The sequence below is a fragment of the Dipodomys merriami genome, unplaced genomic scaffold, assembly GCF_024711535.1.
Source record: "Dipodomys merriami isolate MVZ:Mamm:240054 unplaced genomic scaffold, mDipMer1.0.p SCAF_138, whole genome shotgun sequence".
Lineage (NCBI taxonomy): Eukaryota > Metazoa > Chordata > Mammalia > Rodentia > Heteromyidae > Dipodomys > Dipodomys merriami.
The window spans coordinates 2,618,880-2,634,941 of NW_027202693.1; the positions used below are offsets into that span (position 1 = coordinate 2,618,880).

Genomic DNA, 16,062 nt, shown 5'->3' on the forward strand with positions numbered 1-16,062 from the left:
ATGCTGTCAGGGGCTGGTCCTTTGGCAAGTTCTCCCCCCCCCACCGCCCCCCCCACCGCCCTCCTGGGTCGTGGAGCTTGAACTCTGGGCCTGGGGGCTGTCTCTCAGCTTTTCAGCTCAAAGCAAGCACTCTACTGCTTGAGCCACAGCACCACTTCCAGTTTTCTGAGTGGTTTATTGGAGATAAGAGTCTCACAGACTTTTCCTGCCTGGGCTGGCTTTGAACCGCGATCCTCAGCTCTCAGCCTCCTGAGTAGCTAAGATTACAGGCATGAGCCACCGATGCCCGGCTTTTTGGCAAATTCTTTAATGCCTGTAAGCCTTGTTTTCCTCATTCGTACATTGGGCTGAATGAACATGCAGGTCATGATCTAAATCTAGAGCTGAGGATGGAACTCAGGGCACACACTTAGTGAGCCCTCTGCCACTGAGCCCTTCCCCAGCCCAGCCCAGCTATCAGTGTTACTATGTGACACCCCCTCCCCTAGCTCCACTGAGTAGAAGAGCACATGTCTTGTAAACTGGAACGTGCACATACACCAATCTGTGTTCCAAAATGGCTTTGTATTGTGCTGGCAGGTAATATTAAGTCTTACAATGGGAGTCATGAGTATTGATCTTGTCATGTATTTCCAGTCTTCACTGATGGAATTGTAATGGGGAATATATGTCTTCAGAAAGGGTTCCTTTTGCAGAATTTAAAAAATTTAGAATTTGATGTTGTTCTTAAGTCATATATCAGCGTAGAGATTATATAAGGTACAAACGTTCTTCTCAGAAGATAAACCTCAAACATTGACACAGCAGATTTTGTGGGTTTGTGTCTGTGTGTATGACTGTGGTGCTTGAATTTGGGCCCTTGAACTATTGCTAGGCTCACTTGCTCATTGCGGGCACTCTACCACTTGAACCACAAATGCAGCCTGTTGTGTTTAATTAACATAAGATGCAATGTATGAGAAAGAAGGCAGTGCCAGGTGCTGGTGGCTCACGCCTGTAATCCTAGCTACTCAGGAGGCTGAGATCTGAGGATCGTGTTTCAAAGCCAGCCCGGGCAGGAAAAATTGTGAGACTCTTATCTCCAATAAAGCACCAGAAAACCGGAAGTGGCGCTGTAGCTCAAGTGATAGAGCACTTGCCTTGAGCTAAAGAGCTGAGGGACAGCGCCCAGGCCCAGAGTTCAAGCCCCATGACTGACAAAAAAAAAAAAAAAAGAGAGAGAGAGAGAGAGAGAGAGAGAAAGAAGTCAGTATTGTTTTCTATCTCCTAACCAGAAACTGCAGTTTTTTCATAGAAAATATGCTATGGAAGTTTTGCTTTATAAGTAACTACTTAGAAATTATGTTCAAGGATCAGGAATGGTGGCTTACCCCTGCAAGCCCAGCTACTTTAGGGGATTAGAGTTTGAGGATACCTTGTGTAAAAATGTTAGTGAGACTCCATCTCAGCTGAAAAGCTGAGGTTCCAGCTGAGGTGCATTTCTGTGGTTCCAGGTCAGTGGGAGGCTCAGATAAGGAAGATTGTAGTCTGAGACTGGCCTGGCCAAAAACTCAAGGTATATCTGAAAACTAGGGCACAGAAGACTGAGGGCATGGTTCAAGTGGTAGAGTTCCTCTCTAGCATTTTAGCAACTTGCTAAAATTTATGTTCAAAGATACATAACTTATTGCTAATATGTACGTGTGTGTGTTTGTGTGTGTGTGTGTGTGTGTGTGTGTGTGTAATTTTTTTGTCGGTCATGGGGCTGGGCCTGGGCGCTGTCCCTGAGCTCTTCAGCTCAAGGCAAGCACTTGAGCCACAGTGCCACTTCTGGTTTTCTGGTGGTTAATTGGAGATAAGAGTCTCGTGGACTTTCCTTGCCCAGGCTGGCTTTGAACTAGGATCCTCAGATCTCAGCCTCCTGAGTAGGATTACAGGTGTGAGCCACCAGCGCCTGGCATATATGTATAATTTTTGTGGTGCAGGTATCTCTCTCTCTGTCTCCTCTCTCTCCTCTCTCATCCTGGGGATTGAACTCAGGACCCAGGGTTTTGTACTTGCAAGGCAGGCACTCTTCCACTTGAGCCACACCTCCCTTCCATATCAACTTGTACTTTTGGTGGCATTTCACAACACTCTGTGTCGTGCTTAGTCCATGAAGTCTATGCAGTGATAAACTTGCAACTTAGCCATAGCATAATTGTGACTTCTGCTTTGTCTTTTAGAAGGAGCGATACATAGTTGTCAGCAAAGTAGATGAGGAAGAACGCAAGAGAAGGGAGCAGCAGAAACATGCTAAAGAACAGGTAACTGGGCTCTGGTAGTTTTACCTGTGTGATGAATGCAATAATAGATGCTTATTTATTCCTTCAGTGTATTTCTAGATCATATGCTGGGTTTAATTTACTATTCATATTACTTTATTTTTTGATGGTTCTGGAGTTTGAACTCAGGGCTTTGCACTGCTAGCCAGGTGAGATGCTCTACCACTTGAGCAATACTCCAGTGCTTTTGTGTGTGTGTGTGTGTGTGTGTGTGTGTGTGTGTGTGCGCACGTGTATGCGTGCATGCACACTCGCACACTGGTCATAGAGCTTGAACTCAGGGCCTGGACACTTGAACATTTGTGCTAAAGGCTAGTACTCTACCACTTGAGTGACAGTGCCATTTTCAGGTTTTTGGTCATTAATTGGAGATAAAGAGTCTCATAGACTTCCCTGCTTGGGTGGCTTTGAACCAAGATCCTCAGATCTAAGCCTCCTGAGTTGCTAGAATTACAGGTATGAGCTACTGGTGCCCAGCTCCCAGTGCTTTTTTGCTTTAGTTTTTTATTGTATGTGTTTGTTTGTTTTTTTTAACTAGAATTTGCATTTTTGCCTTTGAGGTAGCCTTAGAACTGATCCTTCCACCTCTGCCTTCTGCATGGCTTTGATGATGGGTGCATTGTTACCACATCGTCTAAACATAGTGCATTATTGAGTTCAGCCAGCAGGTGGCTACTTCCCAAAGGTGAAACATTTGTTGGTTTTTCAAGACAATTTGACCAAAACTTGAACACATTGTATGAAATGATGGGTGAAGCCTAGGTACTGTTACTTCTGTAAATAATGAATAATTTGTCATTTAATTGTTTTGTAGTACAGAAGACTGTATATAGATCAGACATGCAGTTATTTGGGATAGCGGGTACAATGTCTGACACTAACATCAAACCTGACAAAAAACTTCATTGCTTTGATGGGGAGGATGCTAGGATTTTAGTTCAAACATACCTCAATCATTTTCTTTTCCAATGTAGGAGGAGCTGAATGATGCTGTGGGATTCTCAAGAGTCATTCATGCCATCGCTAATTCCGTAAGTGAAACTAACCTTTTGTTTGTTTTTAGCTAGGTTGCCAAACATGATATTTAAGGTGAGTTACCTAAATAGTAATGCAAATGAATCATTTAGTCACATGTGGAATGCTTACCTGGCATGGAGGAAGAAGTTGGACTTGAAGAAGGATAGACTTGATGAGAAGGGTATACTTGATGAGAAAAGCACTGATTTTCAGAAAAATCTTTCTTCTGGAAATACACCCCAGGATTCGACTACTGTTTGTTGTCCTCCTAGGATACCCAAAATTAATACTATTTTCTAAACCATAGGAGGAATCAGGAAGTAAGAAATAAGGGGAAAAACAATCAATGTTTGACTGAAGATGTCTTATTTGCTAAGTAGAAGAATCCAGAAGATTAAAAATTATAATGTTGAGTTCTTGTGCATAGGTATAATTATAGCTTTAATTCCATCTCTTTTTTTTGGTCAGTTGTGGGGCTTGAACTCTGGGCCAGGGCACTGTCCCAGAGCTCTTTAGCCCAAGGTGAGTGCTCTACTACTTGAGCCACAGTGCCACTTCTGGTTTTCTGGTGGTTAATTGGAGATGAGTCTCACAGACTTTACTTGCCTGGGCTGGCTTTAAACCACGATCCTCAGAGCTCAGCCTCCTGATTAGCTAGGAGTAGAGGCGTGAGCTACCGGTGCCCAGCTTTTTTTTTTTTTTTGGTTGGTTGTGGGGCCTGAACTCTGGGCTAGGCACTGACCCTCAGCTCTTCAGCTCAAGGCTAGTGCCCTACCACTTGAGCCACAGCTCTACTTCCAGCTGTTTCTGCTTATGTGGTGCTGAGGAATTGAACCCAGGGCCTCATGTGTACAAGGCAAGCACTATATCACTGAGCTACCTTCCCAGCCCTCCCTCCCCCCTTTTTTTCAAATGATGGTTCTGGTTGCTTGAACCCAGAGCCTCTTTTTCTCTTGCTTGACTTTTGTGGTTGTTGTTAGTTGTGGGGCTTGAACTTGGGGGCCTGGGCCTTAAATTCAGGGCCTGGGCCTTGTCCTTGAGCTACTTTGCTTAAGGCTAGCACTCTTATCACTTTGAGCCACATTGCCATTTCCGGTTTTCTGGAGGTTAATTGGAGATAAGATTCTCATGGATTTTCCTGCTCAGGCTGGAGACTTTTCTGACTGGGCTGGCTTCGAAACACAATACTCAGATCTCAGCCTCTTGAGTAGCTAGCATTATAGATGTGCGCCACCAGTGCCTAGCTATCTCTGTCTTTTCATTACCTTGAACTTCTGAGAGTATTGATTGTTTTGTCAGACATCTGTCCTTCTGCTTGGATATGCTTCCTTACACTTGGACTTGAGATCTTTGGTTTTGGCAAGGGTACTGTAGAAATGATGTGCAAGATGATGACCTGATCATCTGATTAAGGTGGTATCTGCTGGGTTTGCATTGTGTCATGTTACAGCTTTAAAAGGCTGATGAAATCATTGTACATGATAGACAGACACATGTGCTTCTTGTCAGCTGCCCCTATGTGGGCAGTTGTACTGATAATTTGCTAAAGCCTGTGAATGATGTTATAAATATCCAAATGGCAGAAATATCCCTTGGCAGAAAAAATATTCCCCACTCCTGCTCTAAGTTTGTAGCCCAGAACAGGAACAGTGGCTAAATAAACATATACCTAGGAATACAGTGTAGGTCAGATCATCTAGTTTTGTGTAAGTCTGTTCTGTGAAGTTTGCCCAATGATGAAAATGGCCTCATGGTGTGCACAAGTGTGAGTGTGTCTGTACAAACATGTACACACAAACATGGTTGCATTCATCTAGGCCGTTATCTGATAGATCCCAGCACAATACCACAGAGCTTATTTTTAGCCTGTTCTCTTTCCTTACTTGTATTATTTGCATGTTATGTGTATATATTTTTATTTTTTATTTGTTGTTGTTGTTGGTTGTGGGGCTTGAACTCTGGGCCTGGGCACTGTCTCAGCATTTCAGCACACGGCAAGCACTCTGTCACTTAATCTACAGTATCACTTCTGGGTTTCTGGTGGTTAATTGGAGATAAGAATCTCATGGACTTTCCTGCCTGGGCTGGCTTTGAACTTCGATCCTCAGATCTGAGTCTTCTAAGTAGCTAGGATTACAGGTGTGAGCCACTGGTGCTTAGCTATATTTTCTTCCACCTGGTACACACCTAAAGCAGTTTCAAATTACTAATCCGTACTGGAATGGGAGTGGACGTGGCGAGATCACAGCTTTGTGTATGGTTCTCAGTATTCTGGTAACATCTGGTGAGAGTACCTTGTGCCACATTCCTTTCTTCTCTTTGCCTCTGGCTGCCCAGAGTGTTTGTGTGTAGCATTGTTGGTTTCACTTATCAGTGTTTGGGCGTGATTTGGGCTCCCCACATACTATATTCATGGTTTTAACCAGTGCTTCCTATGTTAGCATTGTATAGGGACACTGAATATCACTGAACTAGAAGTCAGCTTGTTAGATAGGGACTTTTCCTCTCACATTAATTATGTCAGAGAATTTTGTTTATTCACGTCATAATCCAGCAATATTATACTAAAGGCCCACTGGGACCTTATGTAAAGCTCCACTATTGCAACCTTAAGTTGTATGTGTGTCACCTGACTAGCTTAGTCTAAAGTGACATTCAAGAGTTTCTTGGTCACTTAATTTTTTAAAATCAAAGTAGAATAATTTACACATAATATACAATTATCATTGACAAGCAATGTAATGTAAATGTGCTTAAAAACTTGAATTTGGACATAAATGATGTAAGAAATGAAGAAATGAAGATTCATTGCGTTTAATATAATTAGAGATGAGTTGTGTTTTATCTTATGAAGTTATATTTTTTTCCCTGCCAGTGCTGGAGCTTGAACTTAGGACCTGAACCACTTTGCTCTAGACTAGCACCCTACCACTTGAGCCACAGTGCCACTTCTGGCTTTCTCTGTGTATGTGGTACTGAGGAATCGAACGCAGGGCTTCATGCATGTTAGGCAAGCACTCTACCACGAAGCCACATTCCCAGCCCCATGAATATATATAAGTAAGGTTGATTTTAAAAAATACAGTCTTAAAATACATATTTGGAGTTTTTTTGCTCAGAATTCAGTTTGACAGTTCAAAGGATTTGGGTTTCAGATTTTACCTTTAAAAAACTTTTTAGTCAGCTGAATGCCAATAGCTCATGCCTATAATTTTAGCTACTCAGGAGACTGAGATCTTAGGATCCTCATTTAAAGCCATCCCTGGCATCCCTAGCCTGTGAGACTCTTATCTTCAGTTACTTACCAAAAATGCTGAAAGTGGAGTTGTGGCTCAAGTGATAGAATACTAGCAGAGTAGCTCAGGGACAGTGCCCAGGCCCTGAGTTCAAATCCCAGCACACAAAAAATAATTAAAAAGAGCTTTTCAGTCAAAATTTTACTGTTTCTAGCCAGTGGTGCAGTGGTGCACATCTGTAGTCTTGGCTACTTGGGAAGCTGAGTCAAGAGAATCAGTTTAACCCAGGAGTTCAAGACCAGCCTGGGCAACACAGTAAGATGTAAGATAACCCTCTTCTTCTTGACTACATCTGATTCTTATTGAGGGATCCTACTTAGTGAAAAAGCAAAAAAACAGGAATCATTGGGAGCTTTTAATTGCATTCTGAACACTCCAACATTGAAGAGAAATGAGGCCTGTTCATACCTATGTATTTGCTTACAGCTATGCTTTTTTATTTTTAAAATTTCTAACATGGAAAGCAAATCTGGTTTGAGTTCCTCCTCATGGAGCTTATTGCGTGCGTTTTATATTCAAGCCCCAGCAAGATTTTGATGTCTTTTTCCTGCCTTGACTCTGCAGGGGAAGCTTGTTGTAGGACACAATATGCTCCTGGACGTCATGCACACGGTCCACCAGTTCTACTGCCCTCTGCCTCCGGTGAGTGGCTCTCCAGCCAGTGTTAAAAAAAAATTCTGCAAATTACCTAATTAATTAATTTACTACGAAAATGTACTCGGCTTCCGTGCCATTCCTACAGAACCCTCTGTAGGAATCTTCTGTACCTCACTGTGTTTTTGTTGACAGGATGTATGTAGATGCTATTTTAAGGTGTCTTTAATCAACCATCATTCCCAGAGCCAGGTTAAATATTTGCTTCATCATCTTGATGCTCAGGGTTTGCTTATTCAGCGTTGGGCAGAGGGGGAAGCCACGGGTATGGCTTTGAGCTTGGTACTGCTAAAATTAGATTTTCGGCCACTGGAGTTAAATGGTGCCAAATGAACTGGGTCAGTGCCTGCAGAATTCTCCATTGCCTGCTCATGGGGTTGGCCTTCCTCAGGTTCTCTGTTGCCCTTGGTTGTGTTTTTTCCACTCTTGGAGCCAAGCTGTCTTAAGGGCACAGGCAGGAGTTCCTTTGGCTCCTGGCTGGCACTTGCTCTCTTGCTCCTTAATTGCATGTGGCTGTCTTACTGTTCCTTGTCCCTCAATCCCCCTCTCTCCTGAGCTTTTTCTCTGCATGCTGTGCTGTAGTGGTCTCACCCACTTGTGATAACTTCCACTGCAGGTACCACATACAGACATGCGCATATTCTTACCTGGATGGCCTTCAGGCTGAGGGTTGTTTAGGATTTACTTGTCTTGGAAGAGATTCTTTTTTAAATTTCAACTTTTATTTCTTCCTTCTATTCCAACTTCAATATGTGTGTATAGGTCTAAGAGCCTAATATTTCTCTTGAAGCAGAAGAATCGGTAAGACTCTGAGCTGCTTTAGAAGAGTTTATTTTAATCTTTTTTTTTTTTTTTTTGGGGTCCGGTCGTGGGGCTTGAACTCTGGGCCTGGGTGCTATCCCTCAGCTCTTCAGCTCAAGGCTAGCGCTCTACCACTTGAGCCACAGCACCACTTCCGGCCTTTTTCTTTTTGCTTATGTGGTGCTGAGGAGTCAAACCCAGGGCCTCAGGCATGCAAGGCAAGCGGTCTATCACTGAGCCACCTTCCCAGCCTCTCTTTTTTTTTTTTTTTTTGTCGGTTGTGGGCCTTGAACTCTGGGCCTCAGCTCTTCAGCTTAAGGCTAGCACTCTACCACTTGAGCTAGAGCGCCACTTCCTCTTTTGTTTTTTTTTTTTTTTGGTCTGAGACCAGGACTTGAACTCAGTACCTGATGTACTTTTGCTCATTGGCTGGCACTCTACCAACTGAACTATGCTTCCAGACTCCTCAGAAGAGTTTTGTTTTTTTTTTTAAACTTTATCCTTTTCTTTTCTTAGGCTCTCTCTAAATCAGTTTCTTCTGAGTCCATTTGGGTAAATGATTTCCAGTGTTCTACCCTGCCTTAATCATCACTGTTGATGCCTCCTTTGTGCACAGGTTGTTAAATCCTGATACATTTCCCTGCTGTCCCTTTCCATGCTGGCTTTCTTGGCCTTTCTGCTGCAAGGAACCTTATTTCTGACTTGGAGTTCCATAAACTAGAGGCTAAATTCCTTGTCACCCTTCAGCATGAGCCCAGTATTTGGAACTTGCCAGGCTGTGTGGTCTCTGTTACAACTCACAGTGCTGTCTTATGGGTCCCAAACTGCCATAAAGTACATGGCAGTGGGTGTGGCTGTGTTACGATAAAACTTTATTTAAAAACAATATGTGGGAGACCACATTTGGGCTGCAGGCCATGGTTATTGTAATCAGATTAGATGAATCTTCTGTTGCAGCTAGCTGCATTGGAAGGTGCCTCCTGGGGAAGTGTAGTTTTGTTTGCACATCTGCTGCCTTTCTCACCTTTCTCAGCTCACATTGCCCATGAGCATCTTGCTCATATTCCAGCTGGGCCATGAGTGACATAGCATGGCTCCCCTTCTTCTCGTTCTGTAAGCTTTAGGTTGCCTGTTACCCTCTGGGAGACAAGGGCTTCTTCGTGACTGTGGCTCTGAACAATGTGATGGGAGTATCTAAAGAGTAATGTTTCACACCAGCCACTTCCCGTCGGCTTTGTCCACCTCTTCTCTTGACTCTTTTTTTTTTTTCTTTTGGTCAGTTGTGGGCTTGAGCTCTGGGCCTGGACATTATTGCTGGGCTTCTTTTTCTCAAGGCTAACACTCGAGCACTTGAGCCACAGTGCCACTTCTGGCTTTTTCTGAGATTAATTGGAGATAAGAGTCTCATAGACTTTCTTGCCCTGAACTGTGATCCTCAGATCTCAGCCTCCTGAATAGCTAGGATTATAGGCGTGAGCCACTAGTGCCTGGCTCTCCTGACTCTTGAACTTTATGGAACTTTATGTAATTAAGTTGTCAGCAAGGACAGAGGAAAGCATATTTAATACTGTGCTTCTAGGCATTTTGAATACCAAACAGGATGAGACATGGGAGGAATTAAATATTGATTTAATGAGTGGCTATCTTCCCACTGTGTCAGTTTTACAGTCTTCCGCTATATGACTGCTCACATGACCAATCCCACTTAAAATTCTCAGTCTCACATTTTGTTTTTGTAGAGTTGACCCTTTTTAGCAATGTTTTCTGTCATCAGGCTTTTTGTCATCGGGCCCAACCTTCCGTGTAATCCAACTACTTGTCACCCTCTTTCCCAGCCTGACTGGCTCTTCTGTAACATCCTTCTTCTAGGGGATTAGCTACTTGGGCAAAGACGTGCTCTTTTCCTTGCCTAAGTGCCTGGCACAGTTCTTCATGTGTGAGCACTTAATAAATGTTGACTTGAATGGGATTAGTCTTTTTTTTTTTTTTTTTTTTTTTTTTTTTTTTTGTCGGTCGTGGGGCTTGAACTCTGGGCCTGAGCGCTGTCCCTCAGCTCTTCAGCTCAAGGCGAGCGCTCTACCACTTGAGCTACAGCGCCACTTCCGGTTTTCTGGTGGTTTATTGGAGATAGGAGTCTCACGGTCTCTCCTGCCCGGGCTGGCTTTGAACCGCGATCCTCAGATCTCAGCCTCCTGAGTAGCTAGGATTACAGGCGTGAGCCACCAGCGCCCGGCTTGAATGGGATTAGTCTTGAATGAAGTTCTTGAATGATTTATTATAGTGTAGGAGTGGGTTAGGATAAACAGTTTTATCCCTTGCTTTATTACCAAGGAGACCTGGGTAATTTACTTACATATGCTCTAACATTGTCAGAGGGAGAAGCTAGTTTTCTTCTACCTTCAGAAGAAGTGGTGAGAATAAATAAGAAAACACTTTTGAAATGGCAGAGCTCTTACATGTACAGATACCACATATTTTTGTTTCAAAGTATACTATGGAATTGGGCACTGGTGGCTCACACATGGTAATCCTAGCTACTCAGTAGGCTGAGATCTGAGGATCACAGTTTGAGTCCAGCCCAGGCAGGAAAGTTATCTCCAGTTAATCAGCAAAAAGCCAGAAGTAGAGCTGTAGCTTTAGTAGTAGAGTGCTAGCTAGCCTTGAGCATAAGAAGCTCAAGGCCAGTGCCAGGCCCCCAGTTCAAGTTCCAGGACTGGCACACAAAAATAAAGCAGCCAGTGTATACCACAGAATCCCTATCTTAGAAGTGCCTTTTTGGGAGCAGTTTCCTTGTGAGACTGCTTTTGAACAGATCTTTCAGAAGATATTGGGCCTGGAGGTCCCATCCTTCTGCCTTTTTTCTTGCTTGAGGATTCATGGCAGCATTGAGAGATTGTAGACAGTCATCCTGGCACTTTCGTTTGACTTAGCATTGAAACCACGCTTGTGCCTTGTCCATTAATTTAACGATAACCATTGAAACTGGTAAATATTTCAAGCCAGCTAAGTACAGACTGCATTTACAGGCTTGAGAAGCTAATTGGAAACGGCAGTTTCCTGTGAGGCATGAGGAATGCTGAAGAGAGAAGTGTGGTTCACGCAGGGTCAGGAGTGTGACTCTCCAGGCTAGCTTGGCAATTATATATGTAAATGAGTTAATTCAAAATTAGAGCACTCTCATTTCTGCTCTAGGCTTCCTGATCAAAATAAACTTAGGAAATGAATAGTCTAATTTAGGCACTTGCTGTGAGTGCCATTTAGCAATTTTCTGAGTACTTAAGGCAGGAATCGTGTGTCTGTTGGAAAAGAGTAGCCATTTCAACTAGCGTTAAAGGATGGTCCCAGAAGAGGTATGAACTAGTTTATAATAGGGGCATTTCCTATATAGACTCTAATGTGACATTGCCACTTCCATGAAGTCTAAATAACAGAACACAACCTATTTCCTGTTACTAGGGCTTCTTTTGTTTTCTTTTTGCTTTTCTACCTAGAATAGAAACTCCTCCCTTTTGGCCATAAATACCCTTTAATTTGGCTATTATGGGTATGGTAAGGTCAGTTATGAGGTTCTGTGGTTCCCAATCAGTAAAGATTTGGGAGTTTTTAAAAAGTGATCATTACAAATGGGTTTTGCAGTCTAGCTGTAGCTCAAGGCCTGTGTGAGGTATGGTGGTTTGTTTGAGAAGACAGCTATGAGCCTGGGCTGCTAATGTATGTTTTGAATACCGTGAGTGTCTTAGAAAATTGTAAACAGTCATTCTCTTATTTTTTTTTTAGGACTTGAATGAGTTTAAGGAGATGACGGCGTGTGTCTTCCCCAGGTTGGTTTCTTCGAGGATTTGTCTTGCATTTACAAGTCACTGTGACATGGACGTTACAAATAGTTATGTAGTAATTCATGAAAACCATTAGGTCATGAGTAGTTCCTATAGGAACTATAGGAACTATAGTTCCTATAGGCTGGAAAAGGGTTTAATATAGCCAACTTTGTGATTGTGGGGTATTTGAAAATTATGACTAAGCTAGGCGCAGATGGCTCATGCCTATAATCCTAGCTACTTAGGATGCTGAGATCTGAGGATTGTGGTTTGAAGCCATCCCTGGCAGGAAAGTCCATGAGACTCTTGTCTCTAATTAACCACAAGAAGAACAGCAGTTGCACTGTGGTTCAAAGTGGTAGAGCATTCATCTTGAGCTGAAGAGCTCAGGGACAGCACCCAGGTCCTGAGTTCAAACCCCATAACTGACAAAAAAAAAAAAAGACAAAAGAAAATGATGACTATTTAGTTATCCCATTAAGAATTGGAATTTGGGCCGTGTACCAGTGGCTCATGCCTGTAATCCTAGCTACTCAGGAGGCTGAGATCTGAGGATCACGGTTCAAAGCCAGCCTGGGCAGGAAAGTCTGTGAGACTCTTATCTCCAATAAATCACTAGAAAACTGGAATTGGCACTGTGGCTTAAGTGGTAGAGTGCTCGCCTTGAGCTGAAGAGTGTAGGGACAGCACCCAAGCCCAGAATTCAAGCCCCACAACTGACAAAAAAAAAAAAAGAAAGAAAGAAAGAAAAGAAAAATTTGAAGCAGGGTATTGGTGGCTCATGCCTATAATCAATCCTAGCTACTCAGGAGGCTGAGATCTGAGGATCACAATTCAAAGCCAGCTCCAGCCCAGGCAGGAAAAGTCTGTGAGACTCTTGTCTCCAATAAACCACTCAGAAAACCGAAAGTGGCGCTGTGGCTCAAATGGTAGAGTGCTAGCCTTGAGCTGAAGAGCTGAGGGACAGTGCCCAGGCCCAGAGTTCAAGCCCACCCCCACCCCCCCATCCCCCCACCCCCCGACTGACAAAAAAGAATTAGAATTTGAGCTGAGTGAGCACAGATAGTGACTTTCTTTGCATTTCACATCTTGCTGGTGGAGAAAGGTTTCTGTGATACTCCAGTATGTTCTCATAATTACCAGCATGTCCAACAGAGAGCATGATGCTGTGGTCAAGTATCTGTCTGGCTATAGATTTATTTTCTTTCATCTCAAGTCAGTGCTGATCCTGATAAGCACCTAGTACATGTCTGATAAGAGCATAGGTCATCCATGTGCATCCTCCAGGTGCTTCCTTCAGCTGGGCTGTCTCTGTCATATCCAGCTTTCCCACTGATGTGAAGAGAAGTGGAGAGCTACAGTTTCCACATTGGTCAGTCTCAGTCTCTGGAATAGAGCAGTAAGAAGTTAACAACAAGCCGGGCGCTGGTGGCTCACGCCTGTAATCCTAGCTACTCAGGAGGCAGAGATCTGAGGATCGCGGTTCAAAGCCAGCCCGGGCAAGAAAGACCATGAGACTCCTATCTCCAATAAACCACCAGAAAACCGGAAGTGGTGCTGTAGCTCAAGTGGTAGAGCGCTCGCCTTGAGCTGAAGAGCTGAGGGACAGCGCCCAGGCCCAGAGTTCAAGCCCCACGACCGACAAAAAAAAAAAAAAAAAAAAAAAAAAAAAAGAAGTTAACAACAGCATGAAGCTAGGAACTCAGCGTTTGGGCCCATCTGAATGTATGCATCCAAATCTAGGTAGCAACAGTAGATGGCAGGGATTGGTGAAGATGAGTATTTGGACAGTGTTAACAAACCATGAGAGCATTTGACCCCTCTCTTGACCTTGATGCCCACCACATACCTCAGGCACAAACCAGTCTGGAATATTCCCTTAAGTGTTAGAGTGTGGATTGCCCTGTTCATCCTGTTAAGTTCCTGGGCATGGCATCGAATCCCCAGACTAATGTGCCATGATGCCATGACTGGGTTCAATATGGCTAACATGCTTGGTGTCCCTGTCTGCTTTAGTATTTTTTTTTTTTTATAGGTCTTGGGGTTTGAACTCTGGGCCTGGGCATTGTCCCTGAGCTCCTCAGCTCAAAGGAGTGATCTAACACTTGAGCCACAGTACCACCTTTCTGGTGGTTAGTTGGAGAAAAGAGTCTCATGGACTTTCCTGCCTGGGCTGGCTTTGAACTGTGATCCTCAGCAATCGGCCTCCTGAGTAGTTAGGACTATAGGCATGAGCCACTGGTGCCCGACTGCTTTAGTATTTTATATATGCAATGCTGTACTTTGTGTTGACTAAAATGCACTTTGAATATTGACCTATATTTTGTTTACCTTCTTAAAATTCTTCCTTCTTTAGGCTCTTGGATACTAAATTGATGGCCAGCACACAGCCTTTTAAGGTATTATTTAAATTTGAACTATTACTAATAAGCTGTATTTTGAGTTTTGAATGAACTACTAATAGCTTTGAGATTACCATTTGCCTCCAAGAGAAGAAGAAACAGGAAGAAGGAAGGAAGGGAAGGAAGGGAGGGAGGAAGGAAGGAAGGAAGGAAAGAAGGAAAGAAGGAAGGAAAGAAAGAGAGATAAATAAATCAAATGTAAACAGCAGTTATCTTTGGATGGTTGAATTAGGTTCTTTCCATTCCTTTTGAATGTTGGCTTTTAATATTAAAATATATAATTTCCGAGTAGGTTATATATGTACAAAGTTCATCCTTTCTCTATTTTCTTTTCCTTACATTTTGGATATATTTTCTTTTAAAAAATATTTACCTATTTTTTATTCTTTTTTTTTGACAGTACTGGGATTTGAACTCAGAGCCTCAAGCTCTTTTTTTTTTTTTTTTTGGTCTGGTTGTGGGGCCTGAGCTCTGGGCCTGGGCGCTGTCCCTCAGCTCTTCAGCTCAAGGCTAGCGCTCTACCACTTGAGCCACAGCACCGCTTTCGGCTTTTTTCTTCTTGTTTATGTGGTGCTGAGGAATCGAACCCAGGGTCTCATGCATGCAAGGCAAGCGCTCTACCACTGAGCCACCTTCCCAGCCCAAAGAGCCTCAAGCTCTTGCTCAGCTTGCTTGCTCAGCTGACTCTCTACCACTTGATTCACATCACTGACTCAGCTTTTTTGGCTGGTTATTTTGGAGATAGAATCTTGGACTTTACTGTGAATGCTCACTTCGAACTGTAGTCCTCCAGATTTCAGCCTCCCAAGTAGCTACAATTACAAGCCTGAACCATTAGTGTCTGGTTTATTTTTATTTTATTATAAATTAGTACAATTTTTTGAAACAGGGTCTTGCTGTGTAGCCCAGGTTAAACTCAATCTTGATTCTCCTACTTTTAGTCTAGCTTTTTATTTAATTTTTATTTATTTTTATTTTTATTTTTATTTTTTTTACTATACATTTTCTATTTTAGAATAGTGTGAAGGACTTTATATAATTGAGATCAGCACCAGAACAGAGTAGTTTTCTGGGAGCAGGTCAGGGCCTGGTGCTTACTGGGCAGGATCTCTACCCCTGAACCCCAGCCCCAGCTCAGAATGCCTGTAGGCTTGGTTTTATTCATAAAACTCTTTTTGGCTAGAGATGTGACTCAAGCATCAGGATGCCTGCTTAGCAGATGTGAAGTCCTGAGTTAAAATCCCAGTCCTGCCAAAACAAAAACTAAATAAAGAAATACCATTTTTTTTTTCTTTTACAGACAGGGTCTTGCTACATAGTACAAGTTGTGTCTCACCCCCCAAATTCTGGGATTATGGACATGTACCACCACACTCAGCTGGTTGTTCTTTCCATAGAGTGAAAATTAAACATGTTACTTTTTCACATAAAATAATGGCTTCTAAAGAACACAAGGGGGCAGCACGAAATGTGCTTTGTGTGTGTGCGTGTGTGCGTGTGTGCGTGTGTGTGTGTGTGTGTGTGTGTGTGTGTGTGTGTGTGTGTGTCCTGGAAGTGCATCTCTTTGGCGGGTGTATATTGTACTGAGAGTGCAGAGTTATAATCCTGACTTCCTGCTTTTCAGGAAATCATTAACAACACATCCCTTGCAGAACTGGAAAAGCGGTTAAAAGAGACACCTTTCAATCCTCCTAAAGTTGGTAAGAATATTATTAAGCCTGAAAACCCTGTTAGTGATAACCATTGATATATACTATAGAAAAAAAAATGA

The 16,062-nt window shown here is 42.9% G+C and overlaps 1 protein-coding gene across 1 annotated transcript in view; it reads left to right on the forward strand.

The window, feature by feature from the left end:
- The window catches only part of LOC138825614 (poly(A)-specific ribonuclease PARN), a 94,687-nt gene that overhangs the window by 12,906 nt on the left and 65,719 nt on the right, over positions 1-16,062 (forward strand). Inside the window, exons 11-16 of the mRNA XM_070020316.1 lie at positions 2,205-2,285; positions 3,278-3,334; positions 7,181-7,258; positions 11,849-11,892; positions 14,246-14,288; positions 15,916-15,991. Of these exons, the coding sequence (XP_069876417.1) occupies positions 2,205-2,285; positions 3,278-3,334; positions 7,181-7,258; positions 11,849-11,892; positions 14,246-14,288; positions 15,916-15,991 (379 nt within the window). The remainder of the gene's footprint in view (positions 1-2,204; positions 2,286-3,277; positions 3,335-7,180; positions 7,259-11,848; positions 11,893-14,245; positions 14,289-15,915; positions 15,992-16,062) is intronic.